Here is a 20,470-nt window from a genome sequence, read left to right as displayed (position 1 = left end):
TGAGCCGGGGTTGGGGTCTGAGCCTGAAGGGTTCTCACCTGTGCTGGGTCCTCAGGTGCAGGCATCAGCTGAGTCTGCTCTGGCTCCTGAGGTGATGGAGGACCCATTGCCTGCAGGTGCTCCACTCTCAGCCCCGTCAGGGGAAGCTGAGGTTGCCTCTGGGTCCGGTAACCCTCCAGCCTCTCCTGAGCTGCAGAGGCTCAGGGCAGAGAGGCGGAGGGAACTAAGTTCCCGCAGGAGGAGGGCTCGCCTCCAGGCCAGGAGAGGCGAGTCACCAGAGGATCGGGGCCGCCCTATGCCTTGGGGCAGATAAAAGCCAGCCAGCCAGCCCCAGTCCCAAGTTGCGGGAGCAACATTGTTGGTAGCCTGTTCCTGCCTGAGCTCATAACCTGCCCTGGCTTTGCAAGCCTGTTCCTGACTTCACCCGACTCCCTGCCCTGCACCCAGCTTCAGCTACTATGGACTGCCTCCACGTTGCACTTTTGACCACGGACCGGACTTGGACCTTGCCTCTCGGGTAACCCACGGGACCAGCACACCTGGGTCCGTTCAGCTCAGCCAGTGCTGGATTTATAACCTTCCTGGTGTGCCGGGACCCTGGAGTCCTTTCGGTGGAAGTCAATGTCCTCTGTTCCCCACCCCAAGACCTGGACTTGGAGTTTCAGAAGGGGGGCGTGTGGACATCTGGAGCACATCCACTCCCCTTCCCCCTTTTCTGAATGGAAGCCACAGCCACTGGAGAGGAATGACTCCTGGCACACAAACCAAGCCTGCTCTCAAGTTCCAGGAGGGCTGCCGGACCTCGGATGTGCGATTTGAACCACTCACACCTGGAGTCCAGTTCTGGGCACCCCAGTTTAAGAAGGATATTGACAAGCTGGAAGGTGTGCAGGAGAGGGCGACCAAGATGGGCAAGGCTCCAGAAACCAAGCCTTGCAAGGAATGGCTGAGAGAGTTGGGGATGTTTAGCTTGGAGAAGACGAATCGTGGAATTGTTGAGTCAGAAGGGATTCTTGGAGTCTTCTAGTCCAATCCCCTTCAATGCAGGAATCTCAATGAGACTGAGAGGTGATATGAGAGCCCTCTTTCAATATCTGAAGAGGAGAAGGGATGTGGGTGGCGCTGTGGTCTAAACCACTGAGCCTCTTGGGCTTGCTGATCTGAAGGTTGGTGGTTCAAATCCCCACAACGGAGTGAGCTCCCTTGCTGTGTCCCAGCTCCTGCCAACCTAGCAGTTCAAAAGCACACCAATGCTAGTAGATAAATAGGTACCACTGTGGCGGGAAGGTTAACAGCATTTCCGTGTGCTCTGGTTTCCATCACGGTGTCCCGCTGTACCAGAAGCGGCTTAGTCATGCTGGCCACATGACCTGGAAAGCTGTCTGTGGACAAACGCTGGCTCCCTCGGCCTGAAAGCAAGATGAGTGCCACAACCCCATAGTCGCCTTTGACTGGACTTAACTGTCCTTTACCTTTTTATCTGAAGAGGAGCAAGCTTGTTTTCTGCTGCTCCAGAGTGGAGGACTCAAACCAATGCATTCAAATAACAAGAAAGGTCCAGTCAAGCTTGCGAAAATCTATCACTTGCCCGATAACAAATGCTGGAAATGTAAAGAAGTTGAAGGTACATTTTTTCACCTTTGGTGGACGTGTCCAAAGATTAAGGTCTTCTGGGAAATGATATATAATGAATTAAAAAAGGTATTTAAGTATACCTTCCCTAAGAAACCAGAGGCCTTTCTCCTGGGTATAGTCGGCCAAATGGTGTTAAAAAAGGATAGAACTTTCTTTATGTACGCAACAACAGCAGCAAGAATACTCATCGCAAAGTATTGGAAGACACAAGAACTTCCCACGCTGGAGGAATGGCAGATGAAACTTATGGACTATATGGAACTGGCTGAAATGACTGGTAGAATCCGTGACCAGGGAGAAGAGTCGATGGAGGAAGACTGGAAGAAATTCAAAGACTATCTTCAGAAACACTGCAAAATTAAGGAATGTTAGAGTGATGTTGGACTGAAAACAAGTGGTTTCCAGCTGCACAGGTTAAAGTTATGGAAGTTTGATATTAAAAGGGAAAACTTTAAAGTTATATGATATTAAGATCAAGGACTAGGTTAAAAAAAAAATTCGAAGTTATATATTTTAGCATTTTATTAAATTAAAGATTGGGAGTAAAAAAAAGTGGAAAAGAAATTGCTGAACAAACAATGTGGACTGGAATACAAAGGAGGGAAGTTTGAGGAAGTCTAGAAAATAAGTCACTTAAAATTGGAAATGGAAAAGAGAGTTCGTTTTTAATTGTTGTGTTTTGTGTTTTTATTGTTAAGTTTTGTATTATTTTTATGTGAGTTTTTCTGTTCTTTTTTGTGTTATGCTGTTTTAAACTTTAATAAAAATTATTAAAAAAAAAAAAATAACAAGAAAGGAGATTGTGACTAAGGAAGAACTTTCTACATGCAGATTTTATGCAGATTCGCTTCCTTTCTTGTCTTCTTTTGTGCTGCAAACCCTCTTTGGGGAGAATGCATATCTTTCTGCCCAAGGCTGAAACTGCTCCCATACCTTCTGATCTGTACTTTTCTGTGGAGATCGATGGGACAAAAACCTTGCAGCAGCGGCAGGTCTGTACTCCAGTCATACCCTAGTTTAACTTCCATGGCTTCCTGCCAGTGAACTGTAGAGATTTTCCTTCTGCCAGAGGAAGGGAGAGAGGCTACCGTCCTTCTCCTTCATACAGAACCCCGGTTCCCAGCCACAGCTCCAGCTTGAAACCAGATTGCGTTGGTAACAGCTGCCCTAAATCTTCAAGCCTCAGCTTGCATGAGAGAGCAAAGCGGTCCGCTGAATTGCAACCGGGATAAGTTTTGCAAATGAAGCAAGCTGTATAATTATTTGCAAAGTTCGAGAGCAATAACATACAATTACAAATTATTTGCAAAATTCAAGAGCGGTAACGTACAATTACAATCATAAATAAGATAAGCGTTGCAACAATTAAGCAGCCATAAAAAGCGAGCAGGCCGTGTTCTGCCTCTTGGAGCCGCAGGCCAGGATGCAGAAACGGAAGAGCTCTTGTCATTCTGCCTCCATCTTCTCCTCGGAGGCCAGAGCACTGCTGAGCCTAGAGGACCACCCCTGGGCTCTCACTTGTGGGGTGCCTCGGGGATCTGTCCTCTCCCCCATGCTTTTCAACATCTACATGCAGCCACTGGGAGTGATCATCAGGGGGTTTGGACTGGGTGTTCATCAGTATGCGGATGACACCCAGCTCTACCTCTCTTTCAAATCAGAACCAGTGATGGTGGTGAACGTCCTGTGTGAGTGCCTGGAGGCGGTTGGAGGATGGATGGCAGCTAACGGATTGAGGTTGAATCCTGACAAGAGACAAGTACTGTTTTGGGGGGACAGGGCGTGGGCAGGTCCTGAATGGGGTAATTGTGTCCCTGAAGGACCAGGTGTGCAGCCTGGGAGTAACTCACAGCTGTCCATGGAGGCGCAGGTCAATTCTGTGTCCAGGGCAGCTGTCTACCAGCTCCATCTGGTACGCAGGCTTAGACCCTCTCTGACCGCAGACTGTCTGACCAGAGTGGTGCATGCTCTAGTTATCTCCCGCTTGGACTACTGCAATGTGCTCTACATGGGGCTACCTTTGAAGGTGACCCGGAAACTGCAACTAATCCAGAATGCAGCAGCTAGACTGGTGACTGGGGGCGGCAGCCGAGACCACATAACACCAGTCCTGAGAGATCTGCATTGGCTCCCAGTACATTTCCAAGCACAATGCAAAGTGTTGGTGCTGACATTGAAAGCCCTAAACGGCCTCGGTCCAGTATAGCTGAAGGGGCGTCTCCACCTCCATCGTTCTGCCCGGACACTGAGGTCCAGCGCCGAGGGCCTTCTGGCAGTTTCCTCATTGCGAGAAGTGAGGTTACAGGGAACCAGGCAGAGGGCCTTTTCGGTGGTGGCGCCCACCCTGTGGAACGCCCTCCCTTCAGATGTGAAGGAAATATGCAGCTATCTTATCTTTAAAAGACATCTGAAGGCAGCCCTGTTTAGGGAAGCTTTTAATATTTAATGCTGTATTGTTTTTAACACCCAACTGGAAGCCGCCCAGAGTGGCTGGAGAAACTCAGCCAGATGGGTGGGGTATAAATAAATTATTATTATTATTATTATTATTATTATTATTATTATTATTATTATATCTGTTCAGTTGCCTGCCTCCTTTCTCCCCACAGCCTCCCAAGTTTTCTGCCCTGGGTTTTCCCAGTGCCATGTCTCCTCTGATGTAACAGATGTTTCGTACTACAGCTCCCATCAGCCACTGGCCCTGCTTTTGTGGCACCATAATTTGGCAGTGTGCCAAGTTAAGAACATCACGAGTCCGGCATCCTGTTCTCACAGGTGCCAGCCAGGTGACCCCCCTGGGAAGCCCCTGAGTGCAAAAGCACCCTCCCCTCCTCCAGTTTCCATAAGGGCATAAGAAGATCCTGTTGGATCAGGCCAGTTGCCCCCGGGCGGTGTGCAAGGGATACAAAATGTAGAATCATAGAAACTTAGAGTTGGAAGAGACCCAAGGGCCATCTAGTCCAACCCCCTGCGATGCAGGGATCTCCCCTAAAGCAGCCCAGACAGATGGCCACATTGAAGAAGAAAATCTGTTAAAACTGCAAAACCAGACTTCATTTAAAATGCCAGCTGGAACAACAAAACCAGGGCTGGCATATGTGGTACCGGGGTGCAAAGATCTGACCAGTGCCCCCAAATTTAGTTTAGCTGCCCCCAGGTTTTTTTTAGGGGGGGGGCAAACTCAAAGTTGTTGAGCTTTTTGGGGGGAGGAAAATCTATCACCTGTAACAACAACACAGCAGAAATAATAGCTTTTGTTTCCTGACTTGTTGGGAATATTTGATACAACACATTGACAGGGGCAGGGACTTTCGCTCCATTGTTTTTCACTGCCGCCAATCAAGAGTGACCGGTATACAGTAGGTATACAGTTGGCGCCCCCCAGAATTCAGCACCCCTTGCACCCCCCAGGTAAAGACGGCCCTGACAACAGCAAAAAGGATTTAGTTGGCACCAGAGGCTCAACAGGGAGGGGGGCTGTCACAAGGGGAAGGGAGTGCCACAAAATTGGGTGCACGATACACAGTGCAGCCAGGTGGGTCCTGGTGGATCTGAGCCATAAATCCGAGTCCTGGGAGACCACAAACAATGACTCCCCCAAAGACCTCAGCGATCAGACAGGGATATAAAAGACCCCATGGTCCCTCTTTCTCTGTAGGCCTAAGCCAACTCCCTTTCTCCACACCTCTCTGTTGCATATGAGCGGGGCCTGGGTTCAAGTCTGCGCAGAGGTCCCAAAAGTGGACGCTTTTGCTGAAAGAGCCTTCCTCTACCCCCTGACCCTGTGATCCCTCTCTTTCCAAAGCTGAGAAGCATCTGGTGGTTGCATGACTGGCACTCTTTCAGACACAAGGACTGACCAGGTCACCTTCCCCTACAAAGGTGGCATTTTTCCATCTCTGCCGTATTAAGCAGTTGGTCCCTTACCTTTCTGGCCCTGATCTGGCCACAGTGATCCATGCGATGGTCACCTCCAGGCTTGATTATTGTAAGTCGCTCTATGTGGGGCTGCCCTTGAAGCTGACCCAGAAACTCCAGGGGGCAGAATGCCGCAGTGAGGCTCCGCACGGGGTCCTCTCTGCGGGACCACATTCATCCAGTTCTTTAACAGCTGCACTGGCTCCCGGTGGAGTACAGGGTCAGGTTTAAGGTGCTGGTTTTTACCTTTAAAGCCCTACACAGCCTAGGACCCATGTACCTATGGGACCGCCTCTCCTGGTATGCTCCACGGAGGACCTTAAGGTGCACAAATGACAATACCTTGGAGGTCCCAGGTCGCAAGATTGGTCTCAACTAGGGCCAGGGCCTTTTCAGTACTGGCCCCGACTTGGTGGAACGCTCTGTCCCAAGAGACCAGGGCCCTGTGGGACTTGAAATCTTTCCGCAGGGCCTGCAAGACAGAGCTGTTTTGCCTGGCCTTTGGTTTGGACTCAGTCTGTGTAGGAGTGCAAATATCCAGAGATGTAGTCATCAGGTGGGATTGCTATGAGGAATTATAACAAATATAGAGTAAGCCATCTGTGTCAGTAATGGAAAGCATTGCGTTGACTGGGTTTAAACTATTTTGATATGATTTTTGATCAATCTACACCTCTGCATCTCTGGCCCTTTTGACTCTACTGCCCATTTCTCTCTCCTCACGTCACGTACACAGCAGTACACAGCAGTTGCTTCACCAGGCAGGCATCCTGTGCCATAAAGATAGTGGGCAAGTTACCTTGATGTAGTTTTCTTATATATAATCTTAAAATGTTAATCTTGGAGCCAGGAAACAGATCTCACATGAAGGCGGTAGTGATCTGGTCTTTCTGGCCATCCTTCTTATGTTTATTTCTCACCTCTGGGGTTGCCAGAAGCACCCCTTTGTAGTTCTCAACTTATTTACCCCAAAATATATGCTAATCAGTGTTGTAGTGTAACTTTTTCCCCACGTGGGGTTTGATGACATGCTCAGAGGAAATATGATTGGTTCTTACGAGCACTGTGTAAAAGATTCTTTTGCTAATAAAATGGCCTGGCGAGGGGTGTGGTGGACGCACTTTTCTCTGAGAGCCTTGCTGGTCAAAGCCTCGTGTCTTGATTTTTAATCAGGGTCCAATCCTTCCTTTACTTTGCGAACGCAACAAGTCTGGCCCTTATGTTTCCCTCCCCTTATGGTCTTGATTTATCAGCTACTTTAAAATGAGGCTGCATTTTAAATTGCATTTTAACCTGTATTTTAAATTGGGGTGGTTTATTTCTCCCTCTTTTTCCCCCTATTATGTTTTACTGTGATTTTATTTTATTGCTGTTAGCCGCCCTGGGTCCGGCTCTGGCCAGGGAGGGCGGGGTATAAATAAAATTTATTATTATTATTATTATTATTATTATTATTATTATTAAAAGAAGACTCTTGCCTTTACTTCCTACCCAGAACCACTTGGGATGTTATTATTATTATTATTATTATTATTATTATTATTATTACTCGCTAGGCCTGTGGGAGACTCACAATCGGTATTCGAACTCAAGGCCAACTCTCCCCTCTTGGGGTTTCCAGCATAGCAGAGCTATCCCGCTGATTGCTTCTAGTCTGTTTCCTTTTACACCTTCTCAACCCACAACCTCTACCAAGTCTTTCTACTCTGCTCACCCCCTCTGAGCACACACACACCCTGCTCATTAAATCCGTGGTCCCCAGAGCTGAGCAGAATCGAGCCCCAGCCCCCCCCCCCCGGGCTGCAGAAAACGATAGCAGTGAGTCACCAAAGCTGCGGAAAGGTTATCAGCTCCGCCAGCCAGGAGGTCGGGGGGGGGGTGTCCTCTTCCCAGCACCGTCCTCCCCTGGGGGGCCTTGGCAACCCCATTGATTCTGCAGTGGCTTTGCCCATTGAATCGGGGCTTCAAAGCACTTGGCGGTTCTCTTGTTTGGGGCATTGTGCCCCTGGGCGAGAGAGAGCTCACGTGTGCGCTGGTTCCGCATGAATCGCTCGGTGACACTTTCCCACAGCGGCGACTGGGAAAGTTAGAAGGCAGCAGTAGAGCCAGCAAAGCAAGATGGCTTTGCATTTGCAGGAGGGATTTGATGATGATGATGATTAGAAAGCCAGCTTTCCTAGCTGCCGCCTGCTTGCTTGCCAGTCCCTGCTGTGCAGCACACAGACGAAGATTGCAGGGGGTTGGAATGGATGACCCCCAGGAGTCCCTTTCCAATTGTATGGTTCTGTGGTTCATTGGAGGTTTTTAAACTGATGTTGGGTGAATTCTTTACCTAGGATTTCCGCATTCGGGGGGGGGGGCTTGGCCTAGATCCCCGTTGGGGATCCCTTTGAGCTCTTTGTTGTTGTTTAGTCGTTTAGTCGTGTCCGACTATTCGTGACCCCCTGGACCTGAGCACGCCAGGCACTCCTGTCTTCCACTGCCTCCCACAGTTTGGTCAAACTCATGCTTCGAGAACACTGTCCCACCATCTCGTCCTCTGTCGTCCCCTTCTCCTTGCGCCCTCCATTTTCCCAACATCAGGGTCTTTTCCAGGGATCTTCTCTTCTCATGAGGTGGCCAAATATTGGAGCCTCAGCTTCAGGATCTGTCCTTGCAGTGAGCACTCAGGGCTGATTTCCTTCAGAATGGAGAGGTTTGATCTTCTTGCAGTCCATGGGACTCTCAAGAGTCTCCTCCAGCACCAGAATTCAAAAGCATCTGTTCTTCGGTGATCAGCCTTCTATATGGTCCAGCTCTCACTTCCATACATCACTACTGGGAAAACCAGAGCTTGAACTATACGGACCTTTGTTGGCAAGGTGATGTCTCTGCTTTTTAAGATGCTATCTAGGTTTGTCATTGCTTTTCCTTTGAGCTCTACAGCCCTACAATTCTGAGAGGCGGTATTTACACTGAAATGTTTCTTTTCTCACCAAGGTTTTCTCCTCCTCCTCCCATGTCTTGTTTCCTTGAACAGTAAAGCCGGACCCTCCAGAGAACGTGGTGGCTAAGCCCATCCCCAACAATGCCCGGAGGCTTCTGGTGACGTGGCAGTACCCTTCCTCGTGGCCCGATCCAGACTCCTTCCCCCTCAAGTTCTTCCTGAGGTACCGGCCGCTCATCATTGACCAGTGGCAACACGTGAGTGGCAACCTCTGCTGTTGTTGGTCCTGCTGGGGGTGGCGGAGGAGAGGGTCCTGCGCAGTTGGCAACAGAGTAGGTCTCCACTCCTGAGGTTTCCAGCAACTGGAATTCAGAGGCATTTCTGCCTCCAGAGCCGCTGTGGCTAGTATAATAATAATTATTATTTATTATTTATACCCTGCCCATCTGGCTGGTTTTCCCCAGCCACTCTGGGAGGCTTCCAACAAAGTATTAAAATACAGTGGTCTGTTAAACATTAAAAGCTTCCCTGAACAGGGCTGCCTTCAGATGTCTTCTAAAAGTCTGGTAGTTGTTTATTTCCTTGATATCTGATGGGATGGCGTTCCACAGGGCGGGTGCCACCACCGAGAAGGCCCTCTGCCTGGTTCCCTGTAACTTGGCTTCTCACAGCAAGGGAACCGCCAGAAGGCCCTCAGAGCTGGACCTCAATGAAGCCAATGTAGGTCTTTCAAAACCGATGTTATATGTTCTTGGCGGCCGTTCCCAGTCCCCAGTCTAGCTGCCGCATTCTGGATTAGTTGTAGTTTCCGGGTCACCTTCAAAGGGAGCCCCACATAGAGTGCATTCCAGTAGTCCAAGTGGGAGATAACTAGAGCATGCACCACTCTGGCCAGACAGTCCGCGGGCAGGGAGGGTCTCATCCTGCGTACCAGATGGAGCTGGTAAACAGCTGCCCTGGACACAGAATTGACCTGCGCCTCCATGGACAGCTGTGAGTCCAAAATGACTCCCAGGCTGCGCACCTGGTCCTTCAGGGGCACAGTTACCCCATTCAGGACCAGGGAGTCCTCCTCACCCGCCCGCCTACTGTCCCCAAGAACAGTACTTCTGTCTTGTCAGGATTCAACCTCAATCTGTTAGCTGCTATCCATCCTCCAACTGCCTCCAGGCACTCACACAGGACCTTCACCGCCTTCACTGGTTCTGATTTGAAAGAGAGGTAGAGCTGGGTATCATCCGTATATTTATGAATGCCCAGCCCAATCACAAGGTGGAGGCAGAGCTCAGCTCCACAACGAGGTGGCGTCGTCGAGACGAGAGCTCCCCTGAGCATGCAACTGAGTGGCGTTTCTCCAGCCCTTGGGTCAAAGCATCCTGAATTGGCTAGGGAATTGCTGTTTGCCATTCACAAGCAAGCCTTCCAGCTCCGTGGGCATCCCTGTCTTTGCCCTGGATGGAGGGCAAAATACACAGTCAGGGGCTAAGTGGGCAAAACCTGGCAGCTATTCGTGGGACAAGTGACCGGCAGTGAATCATTCAATCAGCTTTGTGATTCGTTTAAGGCAGACATGTTCAACCGGTTGGCCACGATTGACAGGTACAGTAGACTGCCAGTGTGATCCTGATCGATCGCGGGGTGATCCTGATTGATCGCTGCAAAGGGGGAGAATGTGGGAGTGCAGGCGCAATTGTCATCTTTTATCGAGAGGGTGATTGGTGGCAGCGGAAAGTGTGCTGTCATTTATCGGATGCTGTTGGCGATTTTCGGTGCGGGGCTTTCTGGTGAGCGTTTTTTGACACCCCCCAGGCTCAACAACTCTGGGTACTCCCCCCCAAAAAAGTTCAACAGCTCTTGGCAATCCTCCCCTCATTTCTTAATTTCTATGAGTAGATCACTGCCTTTTTTTAATACTGGGAGTAGATCTCAGTCTCTTGGGAGTTGGACATGCCTGTTTTAAGGGAAGCATGAGGGCAGGGCCTGGGTGGAAGAATCACTCAGTGAAGCTGTCAACCTGCTAAGATGAACACATTCGAAAAGCCCCTTTCCATGGAGCCAGCCTGTTTCTTTCAAACAGGGTGGTGCCATCAAGAAACCTCAAGGCTTTCTGCCTGAATGAGGGCGCGGTGTCCAGAGAGTCCCTTTTTTACTTGCTTTCCCCATTCTCCTTTTTAAAAGCACTTTCACAGAACGCTTGTAGAGTTAGAAAGGGCACCTGAGGGTCATCCAGTCCAACCCCGTGCAAGGCAGGAATACGAAGCTGCCCCATACGGGGATCAAACCTGCAACCTTGGCATTCTCACCATGACACTCCAATCCTGGTGGATATGGGGAGGAACTTTGGAGAACAGGGAAGGAAAACAAGAAAGTCTCTGGCCGTTAGCCTCAAAGGAAAAATGGCGGCTGAAAACCTCGGAATACGCAGCGATGGCAGAACTGACAGCGCTGATAAGAGACACAGATTTAGAATCCTTTAAGGAGGACTGGAGATCTTTTTCGGTCTATTTTAAAAGTTACTTTCCATATGTGAAGTCTACAGCAGGGTTTGGAGTTAAAGGGGGAAAGAGCAGAACCTATTAAGAAACCTGTTAAAGAGGATGAAAATGGATTTGGTGGAATTATAAAATGCAATTGTCTGAAATCATCACTGATGGGTGAGCAGGAAGTCATTAGTATTGAAGAACTGGATATAACTGTTAAGTGACAAAATGTAACTTTTAAGCTGGAAATAAAATAAAATATGAATGGGAGGCAGGGAGAAAGTCGCTGGCCACCAGCTTGGGAGGAAAATTAAAATTTTTATCCTCCCCCAACGCATTTCTATTTAGAACTTTTTCAATTACAAGTCCAGGTGGATCAAGGAGCATTAGAAAAAAGAGTTTTTTCTTACCTTAAAAAAATTGCATGTCTATTTAAAAAATAATAAATAACCGTGATTAGTTGAGATTCGCGAGGGGGTTGGACTAAAGAACCCTTGCAGTCCGTTCCAGCTGCACAATTACACAATTCTAACGTGAGGAGACGGGGGGGTTGTGCCTAGTCCCAAGAAAATCCACAAACGATCCAACATTTGCAAGGGGTCAGGGTTCATGAGGACTAGCCTCGCTCACAATTCAAGGAACCACAGCGATTCTGCCTGGCCGCTTTCCCTGCCCATGCTGCTCCTCTGACATCTCTTTCCCTCCTGAAAATCCTTTCAGAGCTGGCACAGAGTGTTCCTTCTCTCCTTTGCCTCCTCCTCAGTGCCAGTTTGCTCCCACCTCAAAAAATTTTTTAAAAAAAATCCTGCATGCTTTCCTTTAGTTCTGCAGGTCATTAGAAAGCTCCTTCCTCAGCCACCAGGGATCCATCCAGCTCTTTCCAGCTCTCCTTTGCATCAAAAAGAGAGGTTCCAGTTTGTGCGTCTGATATTGCCCCCTTTTAAAAAGCTCCGTTTATGCTGAGCTGCCAGTTTCCCTTTACGCTTCCTACGCAGGAAGCCTCTGCATTTAGTCCTATGTCAGTCTCCCCCCACCCTTCTTCTTTTTTCAAAGCCCCGTGCCCTAATTTTGCAGCTCTTGCTCTCCCCCAAGAGAGAAGAACGGCCTCCTTTTACAACCGCCGTTTCTCTGAGCTGCTCATCTCGGCCACCTCGTCCTCCGCTAATTCCTCCCAAAAGGTCACCTCGCTCTAAATACCGTCCCGTCTCCTGTGGGATCGCAGCCTTCTCTGAAGCTGCAATTTGCTCTGCTCTACAGGTTGAGAGGCTGCTGAATATTCGCAGTTCTGATCTCGCATTCCCTCAGATTATTTGAGCGCTGGGTGTGCCCTGCAGTATTAAGCACACACAAAGGGGAAAAGTCCTCTGAAGACCTCCAAGATGAAAGGACTCGCACAAACCAAACAAGCTTTCTTTCGCAGAACGGCAAAATAGCACTTGACAAGGTGCAAAGTGCTGGAGTCCCAGAGGTGACTGTAGAATCATAGAATTGTTGAGATAGAAGAGACCCCCTGCAAGGCAGGAATCTCAGCTAAAGCATCCAGGACAGATGGCCATCCGAACTCTGCTTATAAACCTTCAAGGAAGGAAAGTCCACCACCGTTCCCCTGTTAAACAGCTCTTCCCAACAGAAAGTTCTTCCCAATGTTTAGTTGGAATCTCCTTTCTTGCGTGGCGAGTTCCCGCTCCCCCCCCCTGTTGAAATAATGACACATTACACAATTATTAAGGTTAATGGGCTAAATAAGGCCACAGCTTTATTGGTTACAGGTGATGAGCGGTATTGGCTTAGGCATTGGTCCTAACCGACTATATCTGAATTCAGCCCGTCCGCTTGAAGTCTGGGAAGGGTTAACCACCAGTAGGGGGAGTCCTGCTGATGCACATCAACTAGGAACCCCCCAGGGTCACCAATAGGGGGCGTGCCTTAGGCCCTCACCTCCCCAGGCTTCGGACAGGGCTACGCCCCCCGGAATCTTTACCGGACTACCCTTCAATATGTGGGGCAGGTGATGGCGCTTCCTCCCCTCTTCCATCTACAGAACAATGCCTAACTGCCAATACCCAGAAAGTTGTGACGATTTGCTGTGAGGTAGGCAAAAACCAAGCGGCTGGTGCCAATTTGCCAAGTGGAAAAATTCCTACCAGGCTCCTCAACGGTGACCTACCAAGGTCCATAGCAAGGTCAAAGAAAAGAAAACCTTATAGGGCGGGAGGGTGGGGAACAGGAGCAGCTGGAGGCAGGAAAAGAGGGAGATCCCCAGCCGTACCTGCATTAAATTGGGCAGGCCACGCCCCCAGAGCCCGCCGATTGGTCATCCAGGGGGTGACGTGGCCGGGGATTCCCCCAATTGCGCAGGGGCTGGGCTTCAGCCGCCGTGCGCGTGTTGGGGCCGTGAAGCCCGCAATCCCAACTCCTCAGCAGGGCGGAAGTGGCTTTGTCACAAAGCCATGGGTTTGAGAAAACAAGCTTGCTCCATCTTTCCTTTCTCCATCTTTTCCTTTCTCCTATATTTGTGCCAACTCGCCTGCTCTGCACGAGTCGTATCTGCTTTTTGGAACTGACTTTTCCCTTCGCTTGGAAAATCTGATGGTTGCTTTTGTTGCACTCTCTTTCCCTTTATCGCGCAAAAGAATAAGAGCATGAGAATAGCCCTGCTGGATCAAGCCAGTGGCCCATCATGAAAGGCAGTGTGGTGTAGTGGTTAGAGTATCAGACTCGGACCTGGAAGAGACCAGGGTTTGAATCCCCGCTTGGCTGTGACCTTGGGGTCCAGTCACTGCATCTCAGGCTAGCCTACCTCGCAGGGTGGTTGTGGGGATTAAATGAGGTGGGGTAGAGCCATAAATCTATTCCAGCATCCTGTTCTCACAGTGGCCAAGCAGATGCCGCAAAGGGAAACTCGCAAGCAGGATTCGAACGCAAGACCAGAACTCTCCCCTCCTTTCATTTCCAGCAACCGGTGGTCAGAAGGATAGGAAATCTGTTCCTTTTGGTTTCTCTCTGAAATCTATCAACCTTTAACTGTGCAGTTCTTTATGTTTGCAGCTTTGCCTGGTATACATATTTTTGCAAATAGCATTGCCTCATATGATGCGCCTTTGAATGTCCTTTCTGCCATTAGATCGTTTTTACACCCATTTTTGGGCCCGAGAATGACAATGCAAAATCCAGAGCAGTGTGCATTTTAAAGGATAGTTGAGTCTTGTTCCGAGACATGTGACTTTGGTGGGTTCACACTGCAAAACAAACTGAACCAAACCATTTTTTTTACTTTAAATACATTTTCTAAGCAGCATCACTAGCAATTAAGGGACACGTTTAATGGATAAGGAGGGAGCTGTTCATGAATGGAGAAGAGGGTTTTGGGTGCAAGCTTCTGAGAGCTAAAGCACAAGAACCAAAAGCAAATGTCATAGAATCACAGAATCAGAAATGGAAGAGGTTCCGGGGGTCATCTAGTCCAACCCTCCACAATGCAGGAATCACATCTCTTTTGGCCAGATCCCAGCAGCTTCTCCCAGTTTCTCCCTGAATGGCCCAGACTGAATTCAACCCACACTTGGTCAACCTATGGGATTAATGGCTGAGAGATCTGGTGGCCACCACTAAGTTAGGCGGCTTCCCAATTAGGCATCCTGGAACCGAATCTGTGCCAAAGGCCCACAAAATCTATTTCTGCACGTACGAGCGAGAGGATGCCCTGTTGCAACGCTGCCTCGGTTGTGTCAGGCGGACGCAATCTCTGCTCTTAATTTTAGTAACTGCAAAAACATATTTCTAGATGCTGTCGATGGTGATTCATCGTTTCTGAAGCTTGTAAGATTGCATTCCAGGAAAATTGGTGAGACGAAAGCAGATAAATGAATAACGAGCGTGGTTGCGAATTCACTGGACAGGCGAACAATTTGCCTGTTTAGTGAATAGATACCGGTGGTCATTAATGAATTTCAATATCAGCAGCCATGTACTAAGAGCTGCTGTGCTGCTTACTCAAAGCAGGGGCTCCTTGTCTTGAATGGGCTACCCAGAGCCATCCAAACCACATATAAAACAAGATGTTGGTCTGGACATGCCTTTGGTCTGATCCTGCAGAGCTGCGCTTAGGCGCTGCCAGGGCTCTGGGGTCCCGATTGGCCTGTGGGATACCAATCCAGGGGGCCGCAAGACAATTCTTTGCTGGATGGACCCATCTGAGGGGCCGGCGTCTTGGGCGATGCCCTTGGACGGCAACCTCTTTGCCCACCCAGCACCTTCCCACGGCTGCCGGGAAGAACTTCACTTCCAGGAGACGGAAAGATTTGGGGGGGGCGTGGGAAAGGCAGCCGCTGTCACCTTGAGGTTTTCCTCCTTTCCTTGGGCTGGTTTTCCTGTTCTGGCTCCTTAAACACAAAGCATTAAATATTTAGGGCACCGTTTCTTTCCCCTCCCGGCTTTTAAGTGTGTAACTCAAGCCAGCTTGGCCCCCGCTTCCTCCTGCTGCCTCGCAGCCACGTCCTGCCCCTGCCCGAGTGCGCTTCTAATGCGCTCAGATGTTCCTTTAATGGATTACCTAGCCAGGAACTGGATACCTCGCCCTAATGGATCGCTAATAGCCTGTTTCTGGTTTCGCAGGCTCCGCTGGTTAACTCACACCATCCGCCCCAGCTTCCTGGCCTCCCAAACATGTTGCCCGTCACACTGACACATCTCCCGAAACATGCGCTCCTCACCTGCGGCCACAAGGGTTCGCAAGAGTAGCCAGCGCATTGAGCACCGTCCTGTCCGGAGGGGTGTCCTTGGGGAGTCTGAGTGATGAAAGTGTTGGCAGTGTGTAAGGGGAAAGCACAAGGGTTTTTTTTGGGGGGGGGTAGACGCTTTTCTCAGGACACACCATCCAGTTGCAGAAAAGGGGAGCCAAAATGTCAAGGGGCTGAGATAACTCCTCTGCCGGGAAAAGGGTGCACAGTTTGGAAGGAAAAAATGAGCAAGGAGGAACACTGGAACGTGGGGGGGGGGGTCGTGTAGTGATCATGAAAGGGGGCAAATAGTTGCTGTCTCAGACAGAACTTAAGAGTCCACCACCTTCTGAAGGAGTCCGTTCCACTGTTGTTGTTGTTTGTTTTTGTTTTTTAAAAAAATTATTAAGAATTTCAACATAACAATTTATCAAAAACATATCATCCTCATTTCCCCCCTATTTTTCCCTCCCCCTCCCCAAACCAGAAACCCCCACCCCCAGACTTCCCTCAGCTCCTCTCTCTGATTTTTCAGCACATGTTAATCTCTGCATATTACAAAACTGTAAAGATCCTTAATTTATCTTATCTATATGTTACCAATACAGTGGTACCTCAGTTTACATACGCTTCAGGTTACAGACTCCGCTAACCCAGAAATAGTGCTTCAGGTTAAGAACTTTGCTTCAGGATGAGAACAGAAATCGTGCTCCGGTGGTGCGGCGGCAGCAGGAGGCCCCATTGGCTAAAGTGGTGCTTCAGGTTAAGAACAGTTTCAGTTTAAGTACAGATCTCCGGAACGAATTAAGTACTTAGCCTAAGGTACCACTGTAATAAATTTGTGTATGTTTATTCAAAACCTGCCAAGGAGTCCAATTCAGTTTGTTGTTTCTTTAAGTATTTTGTAAAAGGTTCCCATTCTTCTTTGAAATCACAGTTGTCCTTATCACGCAGTTTGTGTGTCACTTTCGCCAATTCCGCATAGTCCATCAGTTTCTCTTGCCACAATTCTTTGGTGGGGATTTCTTCGTTCTTCCATCCTTGTGCTATTAAGACTCTTGCCGCCGTTGTCGCATACATGAAAATGTTCTTCAATTTCCTTGGCAGGTCTTTCCCTATAATCCCTAACAAAAATGCTTCAGGCTTTTTTACAAATGTTAATTGGAACATTTCTTTCAACTCATTATATATTATTTCCCAGTAGTCCGTTCCACTGTTGATCAGCTCTTACTTTCAGAAAGTTTTTCCAAATGTTTAATCGGCATCTCCTTTCTTGTAACTTGAAACTATGGGTTCGAGTCCTACCCTCCAGAGCAGGAGTAAACAAGCTTGCTCCCTCTCCCATGTGACAGCCTTTCAGATATTTGAAGATGGCTATCATATCTTCTCTCAGTCTCCTTCTCTCCCAGCTCCTTCAAGGGCTCCTCCTAAGACTTGGTTTCCAGACCCTTGATTACCTTGGTCGCCCTCCTCTGCACACCTTCCAGCTTCTCAATAACCTTCTTAAACTGTGGCGCACAGAACTGGACACAGTATTCCAGGTGTGGCCTGACTAAGGCAGAAGAGAGTGGGACTATGACTTCCCTTGATCTGGACACTAGACCTGTGTTGATGCAGCCTAGAAGAGCACTGGCTTTTTTTGCTGCTGAATCACACTGCTGACTCAAGCATTAATCACTATACTTGAGAAAAGAGTGATGTAGCGTTGCAGCTTGTCACAGGAGAAAATGGGTTTATGTGCATGGGTTGGAGAGCCCTAAAACCTAAAGCTTCTGTCATTTGATCAGGGACTAGCACCATGCCATTGCTCCAACTGGAAACATCCCCGTGTACAACAGCACGCAAGAGGTTCTCTGAGGTTACTGAAGTTTTCCACAGGGTCAGAGTGCTTCATTTCTGTTCTCTGCAGCCGACTTGTGCTATTCTGTTAGCAATTTCTAATCCAGACATTACCAGCATAATTTGCTGGAAAGTTCAGAAACTCTGCTGAACCCAAACTGCTGGATATCTCAGTCCAAGGTCTTTTCGCGGGACCTTAAATCTGACCTTCCTAGCAGGACAATTTTAACAAAGTTAGCTAAGACAGCTTGCAAACAAGCCGAAATCTGTCCGATTTGAGTTGTCCTGCCAAGTCGTGCTTTGATTAGGCAGACAGCTCTTAAAAGGCTTTCCGGATTATTTTGGGAAACTGCACGTCCTGGTCAAATTGACCAGGACAACACAAAATGGGGTGATGACGTTTTGGAACTGCTTTGGTCTCTCCCCATCTCGAAATGGAAGGGCTGGCAGAGAGGCAAGCCTTGGAACTGTCTCTGAGCAATGGCCTGCACGCAGTCAGCTCATGCACGAAGGCGAAACCAGCCTCTAATCTTGGAGAAAGGAGAGGCATGGAAAGATGATGGTTGGGGGACTCATCTGAACAAGCAAGAGAGCCTAAGGAGAGCGTGTGAGCATCTTGGAATTTGGGGGAAGAGTCTTCAGTAAGAAAGCAAAAGCCCCAGACTCTGAGTCGTGCCTTCTAATAAGAATAGTAACAATACAGTGGTACCTCTGGTTGCGAACGGGATCCGTTCTGGAGGCCCGTTCGCAACATGTAAAGAGTGAAACCCGCAGCGGCACGTCTGTGCACGTGCGGGTTGTGATTCGCCGTTTCTGCACATGTGCGTAACGTCATTTTGCACTTCTGCGCATGCGCGAGCGGCGAAACCTGGAAGTAACCCTGTCTGGTACTTCTGGGTCGCTGCAGGACATAACCTGGAAGAACGTAACATGAAGCAAACGTAACATGAGGTACGACTGTAATAATTTTACTATTTATACCCCGCCCATCTGGATGGGTTTCCCCAGCCACTCTGGGGAACACTAAAAACAGAATAAAACTTCAGACATTAAAAACTTCCCTAAACAGGGCTGCCTTCAGATGTCTTCTAAAAGTCAGATTTCCTTGACATCTGATGGGAGGGTGTTTCACAGGATGAGCACCACCACCGAGAAGACCCTCTGCCTGATTCCCTGTAACCTTGCTTATCACAGTGAGGGAACTGCCAGAAGGCCCTCGGAGCTGGACCTCAGTGTCTGGGCAGAACGATGGGGGTGGAGATGCTCCTTACTGGGCCGAAGCCTTTGCCAGTCCCTGGTCAGTTTTGTCAAGTGAGCAGTTCAGTTGCATCTGGGCTTTAGTCCTGGGCTATTAGCAGTTCCTTCTGCTTCCTAGTCATCTAACAGAGTCTTCCTTCTAACCCTCCAGCGACCCTTTCCCTTGACTGACAACGCCTCTTCATTCTCTTTCTAGCAATGGAGCTTTTCACCCATTCACGTGGAGCATGCAGATCAGGGGTCTTGTGCGTTACCTATGAACCACCTATGAACCCCCCAATCCAAATACCATTTATATCAATGGTTCCAGCATCTCTCCTCTCCCTTCAGCAAGGAGGACTTTGCAGCAGTCCCAGCTCCTCTCTTGCCTTTGTTAGTGGAGATTATGATTTGGTTTCTATTGTCCAATTCTGATTTTTTTCTATTTTATTTTATTTTACTATTATTATTTTAAAAAACAAACAAACCCAGAGTTGTCTAAGAGGTAGCCTAGGTGATAGGACCTGAGCTGGGGGTAAAATGGTTCACTGTTGCCCACCCAACCCGGCCCCAATCCGGGCACCTGCCTTTCCAAAGCTAATGATTCAGGAAAGCCGCTGCTACCATTATTCTGGAAGTGCCAATTTTGTGAGCTTTCTTTTTTTTTAAAGGGCCCAGAAGAGGCCTAGTATTAGGTGTGCATTGTGCAACTCACTCATTTATTGAGTGTATAATGGGGGGAGGCGGAGCAGTTATTCTGTGAAAATTCCCTGCAGTGGAAATGTCCCTCTTTTCAAGGTTGATGGCTGATAACTTCGATGAGCAGGAATGGATGGGGTGGGCTTGGGACTTTAGGGAAAGTCATTTGGAAAGAGGTGCACTTCCTCTCAACTGGCCTTCCCCAACTGGTGCCCTCCAGATGTTGCTGTACTACAACTCCCTCCAGCCTCTGCCAGCACAGCTGCTGCAGCCGTGGGAATTGGGGGGGCAGTCCAGAAACACCTGGAGTGCAACAGGTTGGGATAGATATAGAAAAGCATTTCACTGGATGGCATGCGCAGGGCCTTGCAGAGCCAGGCAGAGGCCCGGGCCAGGTAGATAATGTGCCCCCCCTTTTTTTTTACCCTGGGGATAGCTGAAGTCTTATAAATAAGTAACTATATAAATAATTTTCACAAAAGTTATGCTGACAAATAATTTTATTTCAAGGCTTGAGCCGTATCTGCATATAAAGACAAAATGGAAAATATAGATATACAATGTTGTTGTTGTTTAGTCGTTTAGTCGTGTCCACCTCTTCGTGACCCCCTGGACCAGAGCACGCCAGGCACTCCTGTCTTCCACTGCCTCCCGCAGTTTGGTCAAACTCATGCTGGTAGCTTCGAGAACACTGTTCCACCATCTCGTCCTCTGTCGTCCCCTTCTCCTTGCGCCCTCCATCTTTCCCAACATCAGGGTCTTTTCCAGGGAGTCTTCTCTTCTCGTGAGGTGGCCAAAGTATTGGAGCCTCAGCTTCAGGATCTGTCCTTCCAGTGAGCACTCAGGGCTGATTTCCTTCAGAATGGAGAGGTTTGATCTTCTTGCAGTCCATGAGACTCTCAAGAGTCTCCTCCAGCACCAGAATTCAAAAGCATCAATTCTTCGGCGATCAGCCTTCTTTATGGTCCAGCTCTCACTTCCATACAGCACTACTGGGAAAACCAGAGCTTGAACTATAC

General features: G+C 48.7%; 1 protein-coding gene and 1 long non-coding RNA gene across 4 annotated transcripts in view; one reads left to right on the top strand and one right to left on the bottom strand.

Annotated features, from left to right (window-relative positions):
• LOC308458838 overlaps window positions 1-20,470 on the bottom strand; it is a 249,791-nt gene that overhangs the window by 186,077 nt on the left and 43,244 nt on the right. The gene's annotated exons all lie outside the window — the stretch shown is intronic.
• Window positions 1-20,470, top strand: part of CNTFR (ciliary neurotrophic factor receptor) — a gene marked incomplete at its 3' end in the record, with an annotated part of 431,249 nt that overhangs the window by 401,129 nt on the left and 9,650 nt on the right. For all 3 annotated transcript variants that reach the window (XM_080973618.1, XM_080973619.1, XM_080973620.1), the window contains one exon: window positions 8,573-8,736. In XM_080973618.1, the coding sequence (XP_080829744.1) occupies window positions 8,573-8,736 (164 nt within the window). The remainder of the gene's footprint in view (window positions 1-8,572; window positions 8,737-20,470) is intronic.

This window comes from Podarcis pityusensis (assembly GCF_964106645.2).
Source record: "Podarcis pityusensis genome assembly, chromosome: 11".
Taxonomy (NCBI): Eukaryota; Metazoa; Chordata; class Lepidosauria; order Squamata; family Lacertidae; genus Podarcis; species Podarcis pityusensis.
The sequence above is the reverse complement of the archived record's forward strand: the minus strand, read 5'-3'. Positions and strand labels throughout refer to the sequence as shown.